This window comes from Perognathus longimembris, chromosome 28 (assembly GCF_023159225.1).
Source record: "Perognathus longimembris pacificus isolate PPM17 chromosome 28, ASM2315922v1, whole genome shotgun sequence".
NCBI classification, from domain to species: Eukaryota; Metazoa; Chordata; class Mammalia; order Rodentia; family Heteromyidae; genus Perognathus; species Perognathus longimembris.
The window spans coordinates 72,266,570-72,285,450 of record NC_063188.1 but is presented as its reverse complement, the minus strand read 5'-3'; the positions used below and the strand labels follow the sequence as shown (position 1 = coordinate 72,285,450).

At 40.3% G+C, this 18,881-nt stretch overlaps 1 protein-coding gene across 2 annotated transcripts in view; it reads left to right on the top strand.

Moving 5' to 3' along the window:
* The window catches only part of Fam120c (family with sequence similarity 120C), a 108,497-nt gene that overhangs the window by 21,565 nt on the left and 68,051 nt on the right, over window positions 1–18,881 (top strand). For both annotated transcript variants that reach the window (XM_048335602.1, XM_048335603.1), the window contains exons 2-3: window positions 15,324–15,570; window positions 16,699–16,781. In XM_048335602.1, coding sequence (XP_048191559.1) covers window positions 15,324–15,570; window positions 16,699–16,781 — 330 coding nt within the window. The remainder of the gene's footprint in view (window positions 1–15,323; window positions 15,571–16,698; window positions 16,782–18,881) is intronic.

Below are 18,881 nucleotides of genomic sequence, written 5' to 3'. Positions count from 1 at the left end.
TGGGAGTAGTTACCCTAAATATCATAGCCTAAATAATGACAGCCTTACACAGAACATCTGCTTTCTATTATGAAATGGGACGAAATTAATTATCCCCAATAAAATGATTCAAGATTAAATTCTGTTACTGCAGGTCTGGGGATGTAGTGTGTGCAGGTCCCTGATTCAATCCCTACCACTACACATGCAAAACTTTGTACTGTACATTATAACATAAAACCTGGCATTGACCTCTTTTGCTTATGTATGTGAGTACGGGGGTTGGAATTTAGGGCCTTGTGATTTTGCCTGGATCTTTTGCTCACTGTTGGCACTCTACCACTTGAGCCACATCCACTTCGGGCTTTTAGCTAATTAATTGGAGATAAGAGTTTGGGGGATTTTTTTGTCCTGTCTGGCCTCAAACCACAATCCTAAAATCTCAGCTTCCTGAGTAGTAGAGTAGTTAGGGTGATAGGCATGAACCATTGGCACCCAGCTTAACTTGTCTTTTTAATTGAACATGTAAGTATCAATGTTTTGCATGCATATAATGTTAATAACAACTTAGCAGCCTAGTTTAGAAATTACATTTCTGGAAGTGGGTTTATCTTAAGTTATCTTCTTCATTCATGCATATTAGCTGCTTCCTCCTGTAAGCATATGCAGCCCCTAGTTCAAGGACTTAGAAATTTCTGAAACTTTTCTCTCTGCACATTCCTGTCTTCTTTATTGCACAATCCAGAAGCTCTTTAGGACTTTTATTCCTAAGGATACCTTCCATCCTAACTTGTGAATCCTGATGATTTGTTTTTAGGAAGAAAAAAACAAGTCTACATTCTGACATCTGGCCTCAAATGATTTGTGAGGACCTACAGATGGTAGTAGAAGCCACAGACTTCATCTCTTCAGAGCAGATCATGATTTATTCTTTTTTTTTGCCAGTCCTGGGGCTTGAACTCAGGGCCTGAGCACTATCCCTGGCTTCTTTTTACTCAAGGCTAGCACTCTACCACTTGAGCAACAGCGCTACTTCTGGCTTTTTCTATATGTGTGATGCTGAGGAATTGAACCCAGGGCTTCATGTATGCGAAGTGAACACTCTTGCCACTAGGCCATGTTCCCAGCCCCCAGATCATGATTTATTTCCTAACTTTTTTTCCAGAGTTTATGTGACAAGTATTTCATTCGTTATTTTAGAGGTTAGTATGAGGGATTGAAATCAAGGCCTTGTACATGCTAGGGAACTAATATAACACTTGAGCCAATCCTTTTGCTTTTAATTTGTATGGAGTTAGGGTTTCATGCTTTTGCCCAGATGATATCAAACCATGGATTAGTTTTCTAGTATCTCCTGTTTGTCTATTCTATTTCCAATGGCAAGGCTCTACTATGTTTGAGTATGTGGATGATTGACATCACTACAGTTGAGAGGCAAGGTCATTTTGTCTGTATTGTTTGAATTGCCTATAAGGTTTTTTGTTGTTTTTGCTGCTGCTGCTGCTGTTCTTTTTATACTTTAGAATTGCAATAATCAATTTTGTCTCTTAATGGTTGTTTGTTGAATTACACAGAATGTAGTAATGCATGTTGCATCCTCAGTAGTTTCAGACTAGGAATTAGACTTCAACACACAGAAGTCTTGTAGTTGACATGGAAAGTATCCTTAACTCACGTAACTTACCCTGCTAAAGCAGGTATGCATAATCGCCCCTTCCTGAATTTATATAAAATAATACTTCTGTGTAATGTCTGATTTCTTTCTGCTGTGGGATTGAGATCAAGTGAATGTAGAACACAGAACCCTGCCTGAGTCAGATACCAACTTGGTGTGATTAATGTGATAGATGGTGGCAAGGCTCATATTCCAGCAGCAAATGGGAAAAAATAGAGGGAGTCAAGAATTGCTTTTGGTTTGAAGTTAATGTAAATAACAAGTATTTATTAAGCTGTTTCTATGGTCCAGGTAGGGTGCTTAAGACACAGATGACCAGCATAATTATGCCACCAATAGAGATGACAGCATAGTTGTTCTTTATGGCCTAGTGCTTGTTATGTTACTTGTGAATTTATCTGAGATGAAAAAAATGCCCTGTTTTCCAGTTGCCTTTTATTTAAGAAAAAAACGTATTTGATGGAAAGAGTATTATTTTGAAGGTAGATCTTACGGTTAAAATCCAAATTCTGCAGCACGGCTAACTGTGTGATTTGGACCAAGTTAATAGATTTTTCCAAGATTTCTTATTTTTATTTTATTTTATTTTGTTGGCTTGAACTCAGGGCCTGTGTGCTGTCCCTGAGCTCTTTTGCTCAAGGCCAGCACTCTACCACTTAGAGCCCATAGCACCACTTCCGGTTTTCTAGTGGTTAATTAGAGATAAAAGTCTCATGGACTTTTCTGTCTGGGCTGGCTTTGAACTGTGATCCTCAGATCTCAGACTCACAAGTATCTAGGATTACCTGTGTGAGACAGTGACACCTGGCTGTTTTTTTTTTTTAAGTTTAATTTTTTGCCAGTCTTGGGGCTTGGGAATCAGGGCCTGAGCACTGTCCCTGGCTTCTTTTTGCTCAAGGCTAGCATGCTACTGCTTGAGCCACAGCACCACTTCTGGCTTTTTCTGTTTATGTGGTGCTGAGGAATCGAACCCAGGGCTTTATGTATATGAGGCAAGCACTGTACCGCTAAGCCACATTCCAAGCCCTGTTTTCTATTTTTTTAAAAGAAAAAAAACCACTTGTTTCCATTTCCTGAAGCTCATTCAATAGATATTATTTTATATGATCAGAGGCACATAGCTTGAACTCTGGGCTTGGGCACTGTCCCTGAGCATTTCAGCTCAAGGATAATGCTCTTGAGCCACAGTGCCACTCCCACTTTTCTGGTGGTTAATTGGAGATAAGAGTCTCTCAGGGTCTTTCCTGCCCTTTCTGGCTTTGAACGCGATCCTCAGATCTCAGCCTTCTGAGTAGCTAGAATTATAGGCATGAGCCACTGGTGCCCAGTATAAGAATGGGGATTTTGTCTTTCATCCTCTGTTATATCTCTACAGCTAATTCAGTGCCTTGTGTAGTAAAACACCAGTTGAAAGATGAAGCAGTTCATGCATTGCCTGCCCTGTGCCAGTATTCTTTGTACTGGAAATACGGCACCAGAACAGATATATTTTTGAAATCCAACCTTGAGCTGTGGATATAGATCAGTGATAAAGAGCTTGCCTAGCATGTGCAAGCCCCTGGGTTCTGTCCCCAGCAACAAACAAAAAAAAATCCAGCCTTCTCTAGTGATTCAAAGCCAGCACAGGCAGGAAAGTCTGTGAGACTCTTATCTCAAATGAGTCATCAAAACCAGAAGTGGAGCTGCATCTCAAATGGTACAGGGCTAGCCTTAAGCACAGTAGCTCAGGGTCAGGCTCTGAGTTCAAGCCCCATGACTCACACCCACACCCCACAGCCTTGCCCTAATGTCTTTCCTCTGCGTTCCAATGACATTCTGTGCTCATTGCTTCTCACTTGTGTTGTCTCTTACCCTGCTGTCTTGTATCTTGGCACTCAGCAGGCTCTCAGCTCATATATTTTGAACTGACTAAAGAGCCATTAATTGAAAGCTATAAAATATTGTTCATAATTTCACCTGTCACTTTCTCTAAGCTGTTTTTGATTCATTGTTTGAATATATTATAGATTAATCTCCCCTAAATTATTTTACTCTCCTAGAAGTTTGCAAAGCCAACAAGTAAACTGCACCAGTTTGGGCCAGGTTCTGGAAGATCTTATGCTTATAGATTATAGCAGCCCTTACATTTGGAAATGGAGTCAGCGTGCTCACTACTCTGAGGATCTTCTTCGTGTCATTGGATGCAAGATTGGTTCAAATCCTTTGAGGTTTCAGAGAGTGTGCATCTCACTCTGGGCTGCTGAGCTTGTGACATAGGGTGCTCTGACCATGGCAGCCAGGCTAACCAAGTTAGTAATACTGTGACAGAAAAGAGTGTAAGGATGTGTCTTGTTAGGCAAGTTGTATATAGAAGGTGGGGTTTTTTTGTTTTGTTTGTTTTGTTTTTCATTCCGTCGTGGGGCTTGAACTTTGGGCCTGGGCACTGTCCCTAAGTTCTTCATCTCAAGGCTAGCACTCTGCCACTTGAGCCACAGTGCCCTTCCAGTTTTCTGGTGATTAATTGGAGATAAGAGTCTCATGGACTTTCCTACTGGGGCTGGCTTTGAACCACTATCCTCATATCTCAGCCTCCTGAGTAGCTAGGATTACAGGCGTGAACCACCAGGACCCAGCATATAGAAAGTTTGTTTAATGCCATGTTCTGAGGCTTGAGCTCAGAGCCTGGGTGCTGTTTCTTAGCTTTTTTGCTTAAGGCTTGAGCCACAGCTCCACTTCTGGCTTGTTGGTGGTTAATTGTAGGTATGAGTCACATGGACTTTCCTGCCTGGGCTGAATTTGAACTGCAAATCTCAGCTTCCTGAATAGCTAAGATTATGGGCATTTGCCACAGTACACAGCTGTTTATAGAAGTTTTATTCAGAAAAGCAAGAAGCAAAGCAAATTCCAGCAGGCTGGAGACATAGGGGTGCACATTTAAAAGTCTACTAAGTCTTTTGTGTAAAGCATGTATATAAGGCTCTTATGTCAGTCTAAAAGATCTATAGGTCCTTTTCTATGTGCATGCTGTTTTCCAGCTACCCTCATTTGCCTTGATCACCCTCATTTACTTGCCTCTTAGGAGTGGTAAGTTTGGGACTCCCAGAAACCAAGTTTCTTTAATTAACATAGGTGATGTAAGTGTGAGACTGTCAGGTGCTTCTTTTAGGAGATAATTGCTTATGGAAGAAAAGCCCACCTATTTATTTTTCTTTAACAAGATCTCCTTTTAGTCAAAAAATGAGTTTTACCAGTTTTTATCTTGATATTTTCCCAGAATGTGCGTATGCAACTCTCCAAGCAAATCATTAAGGCAAGTGGTTAGCTGCTTTAGCCTAATGGGGTAAGCAAAAGGCTCCTGCCTCATGGTTCCCATGCCTTAATGTCCCTAATTGAGAATTCCTCAATTTTACCTATTGAAGTCTGTTCCTCTTTTCCCTATGTAAGATTTGATCCCACTTTAGGTCATATTTTGCTTTTAAGTTGTCAGGCTGTATGATCTAAAACACTTAAATTTCTCCGAACCTCAATCCTCAAATCTCAGCCTCATGAGTAGCTAGGATTACAGGGGTGAGCCACCGGTGCCCAGCTTATATTTTTCTTACTACATATTATTTGTACAATGTGAAGAGTGTTATTTTGATATTTCCATATATGCATATATTTATCATACTCATTCCCTAGATTCTTTCTTATTCTCCCTCTATTACCTCTTTATCTGTCTTTCTCAAAGTCTTTTAAATAGATTTCATTATGACCTGTTGTTTTCTTTGCTGATAGTCCTCTAACTTGTGTGAGATGGAATTTCAGTGTTCTTTTGTGGGGAGAGGTATTTGTTTTGGGGACAGGGTCTCACTATATAGCTCAGGCTGGCTTCGAACTTTCAATCTTCCTGCCTCCATTCCTGAGTGCTATTATTACAGAATGACCCACTGTACATAACTCAGTGTAGCTGTGATTTTGCACTTCCATGTTTTGTGGTTTGTTTTTTATTTGTATTTAGCTTTAATTTGTCTCTCTTTTTTGTGGTACTGAGCATTGAGCCCAGGGCCTCCCACATACTAGGCAAGGGCTCTACCACTGAACTCCTATCATTTGGATATGTAATGCATTTTTTGTGCCAGTCCTGGAGCTTGAACTTAGGACTTGGGCACTTTTCCTGGGTTGTTTTTGCTTGAGACTAGCACTCAACCACTTGCGCCACAGTGCCACTTTGGCTTTTTTCTGAGTAGTTAATTGGAGATAGTAGTCTCACACTTTTCTGGTCAGGTTGGCTTCAAACTGTGATCCTCAGATCTCAGCCTCCTGAGTAGCTAGGATCGTAAGCATGAACCACTGCCACCTAGCTTATTATTTACCTTAAAATTATTCTAAGGAATTATCCAAAGGAATTTAAATTCAAGTCAGATTGTGAGTGCAATGAGTGCATCTTGGTCAATGTCATCCTTCATCATTTTCCCCAAACCTCCTAATCCCCTCTGTACCCTCAACTTATATGTAATTCAACTTAATACATTATGCACATTGAATATAATGACTATATTTCCCTACCTTCTCTCTCTCTGCTCATGTGCTCTGCTTTTCTTCCCCCCCCAAAAAAAACATGTTTCAGTTTCCTGGTATTAATTTTGTTAAATGTTCATTATTTGTTCAGAGGAGCTAAAACATTGGAATCTTCCCCTGAGTATATCATACTTTAGTCAGATTTTTCCTGTATATATGCATATAATCATGTATATGTTTTCGTATATGTTTATAATTCAGATATAATTTCTATATATGAGAAAACATGCCATTTGTCTCTCTGAGGCTGACTTACTTCACTTGCCATAATTTTTTCTAGTTCCACTCAGTTCCCTGTAAAGGACATAATCTTTCTGATAAATAAGTAAAATTCCATTATGTACACACACACACACACACACACACACACACACACACCAAAAAACACACATTTACTTGGTCCACTCCTCCATTATAGGGCATCTAGGCTGTTTCTGTAACTTGGCTATCATGAATAATGCAGCAATGAACATGAATGTTTTGGTTATGTGCCCAAGAAGATTTGTCTTTTGAGTTACTTATGTAGCTTTTTTTTCCCTTGTCCGTTATGAGGCTTGAACTCAGGGCCTTGTCCCTGAGCCTCTGTGCTCAAGGCTAGTGCTATACTACTTGAGCCACAGCGTTGCTTCCGGTTTTTGAGTTGTTAATTGGAGATAAGAGTCTCATGGGGACTTTTCTGCCTAGGCTGGCTTGGAACTGTGATCCTCAGATCTTAGCCTCCCAAGTAGCTAGGATTATAGGTGTGAGCCTCTGGCACCTAGCACTATATTGCTTTTTCTCAAGCAGAAAAGTTTGATATGTTTTTCTTATTATTTGACCATTCACTTAAGCAGTCATACTATGAAAGTGTTTGTTTTTTATGTAGTTAAGTAAGTTAGTGCTTTTCTTCTGTGTTACTGGATTTTCTTAGTCATGTGTCAAAACACCACAGGGATATACTCTGAGAAGTGTATCATTAGGTGATTTTGTCATGCAACTATCATAGAATTTCTCACTGTAGCCAAGATGGAATAGCGCCTAGGCTATATGGAATGTAGAAATGACATAGGGCCATGATGAATGGAATAACATGAGGTTGTATCAAGCACAGAGAAAATAATACAATGGAGATATGATAAACACAAGCTGTAGGAGACTGCAGCTGGTATAGTGCATAATACTGCTTTACAGTAGATAAATGCTTGTAGTGATGCTTATGTCAGCATCACCACAAAAGATGACTAGTCAGGGCAGCTACTATATCACTGGGCAATAACAATCATAACCTTATAGGACCACCCTTGTATGTGTGAATTATTATTGGCCAAAAGTTATGGAACATGTAATAACTGTACTTAACCCTTCCCTGGTCTAGCTGAGATTATATGAAATTTCTCTTGTAGTACTAAGTATTTTTATGGTTGTTCTAGTTGAATTATAAAGAATGAATCCTTTTTTTCTCATATAATTCTCCACTTAAAACTATATTATTTGTTGAATAACCTATATTATTTTGGTCATTCAAATTTTTCTAATAGTGTCTTGTATCTATTAAGCAATTTTATGGTTGTTCTAGTTGAATTGTGAAGTATGGATTTTTTTTCCTTCTCATATAATTCTCCAGTAACACCATTTGTTAAATAACTATATTCGTCTGATGATTTTTTTTTGCCAGTCCTGGGCCTTAAACTCAGGGCCTGAGCACTGTCCCTGGCTTCTTTTTGCTCAAGGCTAGCACTCTTCCACTCGAGCCACAGCGCCACTTCTGGTCTTTTCTATATATGTGGTACTGAGTAATCGAACCCAGGGCTTCATGTATACGAGGCAAGCACTCTTGCCACTAGGCCATATTCCCAGCCCCTGATGATTTTTTTTAATGGAGGAATTGGGCACCAGTGGCTCACACTTGTAATCTTAGCCACTCAGGAGTTGGAGATCTGAGGATCATGGTTCGAAATCAGCTTAGGTAGGAAAGTCTATGACATTCTTATCTCTATTAAACTGCTCAGAAAGCTGGAAGTGGAGCTGTGCCTCAATTGGTAGAGCACTAGCCTTGAGCACAAAAGCTCAGGGACAGCATTCAGGCCCTGAGTTAGGAACCAGAACTGACACCAGGAAAAGTTATTGTTTGGTGCACTGTACTCATAACTTGTCTTATGGAATTGAAAACTCTTTGTGGAACTACTTAATAATAATTTCAAAAATATTGTTAAGTCAGTTGATTGTAGTAATGGTATAGCTGTGCTGATTATTTTTTCCCATTATTGTGGTTTAAACTCAGGGCATTGTGCTTGCTTGGTTGGTGCCTCTCCACTTGAGCTATACCTCCAGCCCACCTTTTTGCTGATTTTGGAGATAAAATCTTGTGGACTTTTCTATCTGGGCCTGCCTCAAACTGTAAAACTCTGCCCAGCCTTCTGAGTAGCTAAGATTGTAGACATGAGCCACTAGCACCCAGCTGGTTATGCTATTTTTAAACCCTGTCTGTGAGAAATAATGAAGTATTTATGCTTGAAATGATTTGATGTCTGGAATTTATCAATAAGCATATGAAAAGATGCTCAACATTACTAATCATCAGAGTGGTATAAATGAAAAAACACTGTTAAATATTACTTTACACTCATTGGTATGGCCACTATTAAATGAACACAGAAAATAAGTCTTGTTAAAGATGTGAAAGATTGGAACACTTGTTCACTGTTGGTGGAATTGATGTGATGACAGTATGGAGATTCCTCAGTAATTAAAAATAGAACTGCCTTGATCTAACAGTCCTACTTCTAGACATATATCTAAAAAACTGCAGCTGAGAGCAGTGGTTCACAAAGCTACTCAGGAGGTATTGATCTGAAGGATTGGATTTGAGGCCAACCTAAACAAAAAGCTAGTGAGATCCCTACCTCAATCAGTAGTTGGATTTGGTAGCTCATCCCTGTGTTCCTAGGAATCTTATATAAGGAGGATCATGCTCCAGACTGGTTTGGGCTTAAACATGAGGCCATATTCCCGAAAATAACTGAAGCAAAATGTCTAGGGGCTTGGCACTTGTGCTTAGCCCTGAGTGAAACCTTCAGCACTGCCAATATTTCAAAGAAAAGAATTAGAAATTCAGGTACCAGTGGTTCACACCTGGAATCCTAGCTGCTAAGAAGACTGAGATCTGAGGATCGCAGTTCAGAGCCAACCCAGGCAAAAAAATCTGTAAACTCTTTATCTCCAAGAATGATCAAACGGCTGGAAGTGGAGGTGTGCGCTCAACTGGTGGAGCACCAGCCTTGAGAGCAAAAGCTAAGGGTGAGTGCCAGACTCTTTGAGTTCAAGTCCCAGTACTGGTGCACGCATTTGGGCACACACACATGCCAATTGGAAGCAGGATCTCAAAGAAATACTTGAACATGTATATTTATAGCAGCATTATTCACAATAGTGAAGAGATGGAAGCAACCCAATTTTCTATTGATGGATAGATGAATAAATAAATAAAATGTAGTATATGTGCTTAAATTACAATATTATTCAGCCATTAAAAAGGAAAGAAATCCTATCACATTATACAAAATAAATAATCATTTAGGACATTACACATATTAAAATAAGCCAATCAATAGGACAAATACTATGAGTCAATTCATATGAGATATATGAAGTAGTCAAATGTATAAAAACAAAATAAAATGGTGGTTACCAGAAGCTGTGGAGAAGGAGAAAAGAGCTGTGGTTCAATTAATAGCCTGAGTTTTGCAAAATGATGAAGTTCTGGAAATGTGATTATTATTAAGGTGGCTGGATCATGTACTTTAAAATTGTAACTTTTGTGCATTTTTTCTACAATAAAAATAATACAAAAATGAAGGACAAGGTAAATGAAACCAAAATGACAACATGGATAATAGTTGAAACTGGATAATGTTGTCTTGATGGTTTAAGTTATGATTTGTATGATTTCATTTTTTTCCATAATGAAGCCCACTCCTGTGAGCTTCTTAAGAGGTTGAGTTCTGAGGATTGAAATTTGAAGGTATCCTAGTCAAGAAAATCCATGAGACATAATCTCCAATTAACCACCAAAATTCCGGAAGTGGAGCTATAGCTCAAGTGATAGAGCACCAGCTTTGAGTAAAGAGTTAAGAGCTAGGGTTCAACCCCCAAGTTCAAGCCCCAGTGCTGAAACAAAAACAAAACAAAATTTCCCATAATGAATCCAGGCACCCATTACTCATGGTTTGGTTATCAGGAGGCTGAGCTCTGAGGGTCACATTTCAGAGCCAGTTCAGGCAAATCTAAGAAACTCTTATCTCTAACTAATCAGTAAAAAGCAGGAAATGGAGGTGTGGCTCAAATGGTAGAGTGACAGCTTTGAGTGAAAACCTGAGTCAGAGTGTGAGGCCCTGAGTTCAAGCCCAGTACCAGTCCCCCACCCCAATTCCACACACAGTGACAAATTCCTAAAGTCAAAGGTAAAATTAAGAAGCCTCTTGAATTTTGTAGATAGAGCTAAATGTAAATCTTAGTGCTCCTTTAAAAAAAATTGAGATGTGATTCACGTGTCATGGAAATTTACCATTTTAAAGTGTACAATTTGATATATTCACAGTTGTGCATCTGTCACCATTAAGTCCAGAGTACTTTTTTTTTTGCCATTCTTGGGGCTTGAAGTCAGGGTCTGAGCACTCTCCCTGGCTTCTTTTTACCCAAGGCTAGCACTCTACCATGAGCCACAGCACCACTTCTGGCTTTTTCTATATACATGGTGCTGAGGAATCAAACATAGGGCTTCATGTATACGAGGTGAGCACTCTACCACTAGGCCATATTTCCAACCCTCCAGAGTACTTTTATAACCACAAAAGGAGCCCTGATGCCCACTAGCAGCCAGTCATTTTCCCTTTACCCAAATCTCAAGCACCCACCCATCTATTTGTACACTTCCATGAATTTGCCTATTTGGGAAACAACATAAAAAGAATTAGACAAAATGTGCCTTTTTGTGTCTGGCTTATTCTGGCTTATTCACTTAGCATGGTGTGTGTGTGTGTGTGTGTGTGTGTGTGTGTGTGTGTGTGTGTGTGTGTGTGTCAGGGCCTGGGTTCTGTCCCTGAGCTTTGGTTTTTAGGCTAACACTCTACAACCTGAGCTCTATGTCTGGCTTTTGGTAGTTAAGTGGAGATGAGTTTTGTAGTCTTCCCTGTCTGGGCTGGCTACAAACCTAGGTCCTTAGATCTCAGCCTCTTGAGTAGTTAAGACTACAGGCCTGCGCCACTGGCGATGTTTTTTAAGATTCATTTACATTGTAGCATGAGTCTACATTGCATTTTATGGCTGAATAATATTTCCTTATGGGTACAATGCACTTTGCTTATTCATTCATGAGTTGATGGACAGACATTTCTATTCTGGGGACTATTCTGAATAAGACTACTATGAATATTCATGTACATATTTTTATGCAAACATAGCTTTTAGTTTTTTTACTATCTTGAGATGGAATTAGAGCTTCCTAATGATAACTATGCTTAGTCATTTGAAGACCTCCTGGACTGTTTTCCAAAGTGTTGTCCCATTTCTACTAGCAATGTATGAGTATTCCAATTCTTCTACCCCCTTTTAAGACAGAGTGTCTTACTATATAACCCAGGCTCTATATGCTCAAATTCCCTTTTCTCCTCCACAGTCTGAGTGGTGAGATTACAGGACTGCAACACCATGTCCAATTTCAGGATTGCAATTTTTCTTTTCTTTTTTTTTTTTTGCCAGTCCTGGGCCTTGGACTCAGGGCCTGAGCACTGTCCCTGGGTTCTTTTTGCTCAAGGCTAGCACTCTGCCACTTGAGCCACAGTGCCACTTCTGGCCATTTTCTATATATGTGGTGCTGGGGAATTGAACCCAGGGCTTCATGTATACAAGGCAAGCACTCTTGCCACTAGGCCATATTCCCAGCTTGGATTGCAATTTTTCATCATCCTTGCCAACAATCATTATTTTCCATAGTTTAAAATTAGTCATCCAAGCCAGTCATTGGTGGCTCAGGCCTGGAATCCAAGTTGCTCAGGAATACGGATCTGAGGATGGCAGTTTGAAGCCAGCCAGGACAAGAAAGCCCATGAGACTCTTATCTCCAACTAGTGACCAAAACTCCAGAAGTAGAGCTGTAGCTCAAGTGGTAGAGTGCTAGCCTTGAACAAAAAAATGTCAGGGACAGTGCTCAGGACCTGAGTTGAAGCCCCAGGACCAACACACCCTCTTCTCTCTCTCTCTCTCTCTCTCTCTCTCTCTCTCTCTCTCTCTCTCTCTCTCTCTCTCTCTCTCTCTCTCTCTCTCTCTCTCTCTCTCTTTTGTCATGTAGCTTTAGTAGCTAGGATTACAGGCCTGAGCCACCAGCTCCTGGCTTCTCACTATGTTTTTTGGTTTTTTTTTTTCCAGTCCTGGGGCTTGAACTCAGGGCCTGAGCACTGTCCTTGGCTTCTTTTTGCTCAAGGCTTGCACTCTGCCATCTTGAGCCACAGCACCACTTCTGGCCTTTTCTATATATGTGGTGCTGAGGAATTGAACCTAGGACTTCATGTATATGAGGGCAAGCACTCTACCACTAGGCCATATTTCCAGCCCCCTCACTATGGTTTTGATTGGCATTTTTCTAATGAATAATCACTGTGAACATCTTTTCATGTACGTTGTGGCTTTGTGACTTTGGTTAAGCCCTCTTACCTCTGAGCTTCATTAATCAGTACTGACAAAATGAAGGCACACATACACTAATATCCCTCTCATCCATAGTTTTACTTTTCATATTTTCAGGTTCTTGTGGCCAAATGAGGCCTGAGAATCTCTATTTAAAATACTAAAATGTAGGGCTGGGAGGTAGTGGCAAAGTGCTTGCCTACCAAGTACATGCTGAGTTTGATCCTTAGTACCAAAAAAGTAAAGACAAAATATACAGTTAAAAACAAAACAAATAAAATATTAAATAGAATGTTGCAGAAGTAAACATTCTGAGAAGTCTGATGACATTTTATGCCATCCTGCCTCAGTTTTAGTATGGATCCAGGGTGCAGTGGAGATCCCTTTCTCCTGTGCCTATTTCTACACTGCACACACTGTCATATAGTGGCTGCCTTCATGCTTAACGTCAGTAGTATCACAGCGCTTGTGATTAGGTAACTTTTATTTTACACTAATGGCTCCCCTTGTGCAGAGGTAATGTTTGTTACTGGTGGTTCAGATATCCTGAAGGGAATCACTATGAACGGGTGAAAGTTCTCAGTTCAGTAAGGAAAGATAGGGACTCATGTGGAGCTTGCTGCAATTTCATGGGGGAAATGAATCTTAGCCATGAAGCTTTTTTTCTTTTGTATATAAAAGCCAGGGATGGAGGATGAGGAAGAGTGAAAAAGAAATGAGGCTGATCAAGGCATATTGTATGCACATATGGACAACTCGTTGATATTAATAAACCCTTTGTACAACTCGTTGATATTAATAAAAATGTGTATTAGAAAAAAAGATTGTGTGACACACACTGGTGGCTTACACTTATAATCTTACCTACTCAGGAGGCTGATACTTGCGGATACTGTTCAGCAAATAAATCCCAGAGATTCTTAATTAACCCACGAAAAGCTGGAAATGAAGGTATTGGTCAAGCAAGTAGAATGCCAGCTTTGAGAAAATAAAGCTAAGGAAGAGTATGAGGCCTTGAATTCAAGCCTCTTCACTGGCACAAAGAAAAGAAAAGAAAAACTGTGTTGAAGGAAAAATTAGTTTAAGCTGGGTTTGCCATTGCCTCTTCAGTGCCCTAAGTTCCCACCACAGTGGATGGTCAGTTCTTAGTTAATATAGAAAAGGCAGATCAGAGTCATGCCTGTAATTCTAGCTACTCAGGAGGGTGAGATCTTAGGATTGCTGTTTAAGGCCAGCCTGAGCAGGAAAGTCCATGGGACTTTTATCTCCAGTTAGCCAACAAAAAGCTGGAAGTATAGCTGTGGCTTAAGTGGTATAGTGCCAACCTTGAGTGAGAAACCTAAGAGACAGCACCCAGGTTGTGAGTTTAGCCCAGTACAACACTTTAATAAGGCATATGTTTATGTTTGTGTTTGTAGGAATATAGCATAATCAATAGAGTTTGGCAACTATCAGCCATTTCAAGCATGTACTGGGGGGTCTTGAACATATTTCAGCAAATGAGGAAGGACTATTTTAATAATGTCTTATGAAGTTATTGCAAGGTTAGGGGGCCTAAAGTGGGTTTTGCACAGTGCCTGATAACTTAATTGACAAATAGCATTACTTTACTACTTGAGATATAAGTACCTTACTATACAGGCAAACATTTCATAATGACTTCCCTACAATCAAATGGAGAGACAGTGGTGCCTCTGTTTTGCTAGAACTACTGTTTATTTTTTGAGCTGATTATCGGACTTGGACTCAAGGCCTGGGTACTGTCCCATAGTTTGTTTGTTTTTTTTTTTTTTTGGCCAGTCCTGGGCCTTGGACTCAGGGCCTGAGCACTGTCCCTGGCTTCTTCCTGCTCAAGGCTAGCACTCTGCCACCTGAGCCACAGCGCCCCTTCTGGCCGTTTTCCATATATGTGGTGCTGGGGAATCGAACCTAGAGCTTCATGTGTAGGAGGCAAGCACTCTTGCCACTAGGCCATATTCCCAGCCCCGCTGTCCCATAGTTTTAAAGAGTTCTTTTTAGCTATGTATAATCGTGTGTGTGTGTGTGTGTGTGTGTGTGTGTGTGTGAGAGAGAGAGAGAGAGAGAGAGAGAGAGAGAGAAAGGAAGAGGGAGAGAGAGAGAGAATATGAATTAGAGAATGTCTTGGGTCTTGATCTCAGGGCCTGGGCACTGTCCCTGAGCTTTTGTGCTCAAGACTAGTGCTTTACCACTTGAACCACAACTCCATTTCTGTCTTTTTGCTAGTTAGGTGGAGATAATCTCCTGGGCTTTCCTGCCTGGGCTGGCTTTGAACCACTGTCCTGAGATCTCAGCCTCCTGAGTAACTAGGAATAGAGGTGTGAGCCACCAGTGCCTGGCTAGCTTCATGTAATCTTAAATTTCACCAAATTCTACATTTAATACTAAGATTTCTGATTTTTAACAAAACAGATCAGTTTCTGTGACCTGATACATTCTTTTTCTTTCCTAGGTCTTTCAGAGCCTTGAAGACCACCACTTGGAAGTGGTGGCTTTTTTTCGGGATAATGGCTTCCATGGCCTTCTTGCTCATGACTCCGAGTATGCTCTCTACAATATTCCCTTTTACTACAGTTCTCATGCTCTGAAGCTGAGCTGGAATGGAAAGAACCTCACTACCAACCAGTTCCTGATGCAAGAGGTAGCCAAGCAGCTGGGCCTGAAACGGATGAATTTCCCCATTTTTGCAGCATTATTAGGTAGGTAGTTTTCCTCCTGTGTTGTTCAGATATAAGAGCTAAAGACAGTTCATTTGTCTTTCTTGAATGTACCTTTTTAAAAAATGTCAGTTGTGGGGCTTGAACTCAGGGCCTGGGTGCTTTCCCTATGCTCTTTTGCCCAACCTAGCACTCTACCACTTTGAGCCATGGCTCCTCTTCTGGTTTGTGAGTTGTTAATTGGAGATAAGAGTCTCCCGGGGACTTTTCTACCTGGGCTGGCTTCGAACTCCAGTCCTTAGATTTCAGCCTCCTGGGTAGCTAGGATTATAGGCATGAGCTACTGAGGCCTAGCTAGAGGGGTTCTAAGAAAACATTTGTACCAGGAAATGGAAACAAGAGGTTCTTTTGATTATTGTTTTTGTTTTCTTTTTGTCTTTTTGTTTGTCTATCTGCCTTTGGTATGGTAAGGGGAGGCACAGAAATCAGAGACAATGGGTGAAGAAATACAGCAGTGATACTCACTAGACATCTGCAACTTGTATCTGCAACTTGTGCGTGGGGATGGGAGAGAAAAACTGGGACAGAATAAGAGAAAGGGTGTCCTTGTCCAAAAAGAAATGTACCAGCCAGGCGCCAGGTGGCTCATACTTGTAATCCTAGCTACTCACGAGGCTGAGATTGAAGGATCTTGGTTTGGAGCCAGCCGAGGCAGGAGAGACCTTAAGAGCCTTATCGCCAATGAACCACCAGAAAATGGGAAGTGACGCTGTGGCTGAAAGGGGTAGAGTGCTAGCCTTAAGTAAAACTCAGGGACAGTGCCTAGGCTCTGAGTTCAAACTCCACAACCAACACATTGCCTGACTTATGTAACTATAACCCCTTGTACTTCACCTTTATAATAATAATTTTCTTTTGCCAACCCTGGGACTTGGACTCAGGGCATAAGAACTGTCCCTGGCTTCTTTTTGCTCAAGGCTAGCACTCTGCCACTTGAGCCACAGCGCCACTTCTGACCGTTTTCTGTATACGTGGTGCTGGGGAATTGAACCCAGGTCTTCATGTATACGAGGTAAGCACTCTTGCCACTAGGCCATATCCCCAGCCCCATAACAAAAAATTTTTAAGGAAAATATTTGTGGAGTTAATAAATGACAAATTACGTTACAGGTAATCACATTCTCCCAGATGAGGACTTGGCTGCCTTTCACTGGAGTCTGCTGGGACCAGAACATCCTCTTGCATCACTTAAGGTAATGTGTACCATTTTCTTCCTGTAAAAATTAGGGGACAACGGGATTTTTGCTTTTGTTTTTGGCCAGACCTGGGCTTGAATTTAGGGCCTTGGTACTATCCCTGAGCTTTCTGAGTCAAGGTTAATGCTCTTAAAACATACTTTTAGCTTTTTGATTATTAACTGGAAATAAGAATCTCAGTCTTTCCTGCCTGAAATGGCTTTGAACAATGATCCTCAGAACTCAGTGTTCTGAGAAGCTAGGATTATAAGCTTGAGCCATTGTGCCTGGCAACAGCAGTTTTTGGTTTTGTTTTAATCAATCCTAGGGCTTGAACTCAGGGCCTGGGCACTATCCCTAAGCTTCTTTTGCTCAAGGCTAACACTCTACCACTTGAGCCACAGTGCCACTTCTGGCTTTTTATGTGTATGTGGCACTGAGGAATCGAACCCAGGGCTTCATGCATGCTCTGCCCAACAGCAGAGTTTTGAGTGGAGTTTGGTGGAGTAGTTATCACTCATTCCATTCAAAAGATTTTACATAGGGCTCCAGGAAATAGAAACAAGATTTTTTTCTTTTTTGCTGTTTTTTTTTTCCTTTTGTTCTTTCTGCTCATTTATATGTCTGGGAGGAGGGTAAGGGGAAGCACAGAAATGGACAGACAAGTGGACAAATACAGCAGTGGTAATCATTGTACACTATGTTGAACTGAACTATACAACTTGTTGGTAAGGATGGGAGGGAGAGCGAGGAAAGGATGACATTGTCCAAAAAGAAATGTACTACTGACTTGTGCAAGGGTAACCCTTCTGTGCATCACCTTTATAATAACAATTAAAAATTTCAAAAAGAACTTTACATATGGGTAATAAATGAGTTGTTAAAATACTCTATATCTTAGGATTCATACAAACTTTACTAAATATAACAGTAATGGGCTATTAAATAAAAGACAAAAGCAGAAAATTTACAAAAGATGAAATGCAGTCATTGATAGATAATATGACTAGTTATCAGGCATGTAAATTAAATGAGCATTTTGTTACTTTTTGTTAACAGATTAGGAAATATTGAAATATAGCCTCCTATACTCCTGGTGTCACTGTCAGTTTGTGATGACATTAAATTTCATTTGTTTCTTCACTATCCTCAACAAGTATTTCATACCTTCTCTCTCCTCCAACCTTTAATACTATCAGCTCATTTGTTTACCCACAGCATGTGATATCTTTTCCTGTTTCACTGAGAAAAGAGAAACAATGAGAAAATAATCTTCCATAACTCCCCACCTGCTCTCTTTACCTGTGCATGATTTGTGTGTCTTTGAATGTATTGCCTACCTTCATGTTTCTAAAGCCAAATCTAATTGTACTAGATCCTTTCTAGTCTTGCCAATATAAGGGCATTAATTCAACAATTCTCCTCCTCTTGCTTCTGTATGATTCATTGGCTGTTTCCTATACTGGATGTATAACCATGATCCATCTTTCATTGTGATTGTGTACTAGTCTTGGAGCTTGAAGTACTGGGCCTGGACCCTGTCCTTTAACTTTTTTGCTCTGCCATTTGAGCCACAGCTCCACTTCTGGATTTTTTGTGGTTAATTGGAGATGAGAGTCTCCTGAACATTTTTGTCCATTCTTGCTTCAAAACTTGATCTCAGCCTCCTGAGTAGCTAGGATTACAGGTGTTATACACTGGCACCTGGCTTCATCTTTTTTTTTTTTTAAAGATGAATGTTAATTGCACATACTTTGAAGGGAAAGTTATTGCTGTTTGTGACAGGGTTAATGTGAGGTATGAGAAGGAGATAGAATCAAGATGATCCCAAGAACTTTACCCTACAAAACTAGAATTATAAAGTTGTCATTAAGGAAAATGTGGAAATATAGGAAGGAGCAGCTTTAAAGGAAAATCAGTTTCCATTTGGAAATATTACTGTAAGATATATGTCTTATATATAAATGAATTTGTTTAGCAAACAAATATTAAAATCTGGAGTGCAGTTAGAGATAAAATCTTAGAGGCCATCAATTGGCAGATGTTCATAAAGTCATGATCCCAGATGCGATCAACCATGTGTGCAAACAGAACAGAAGGAAACTAGGGTGAACTCTG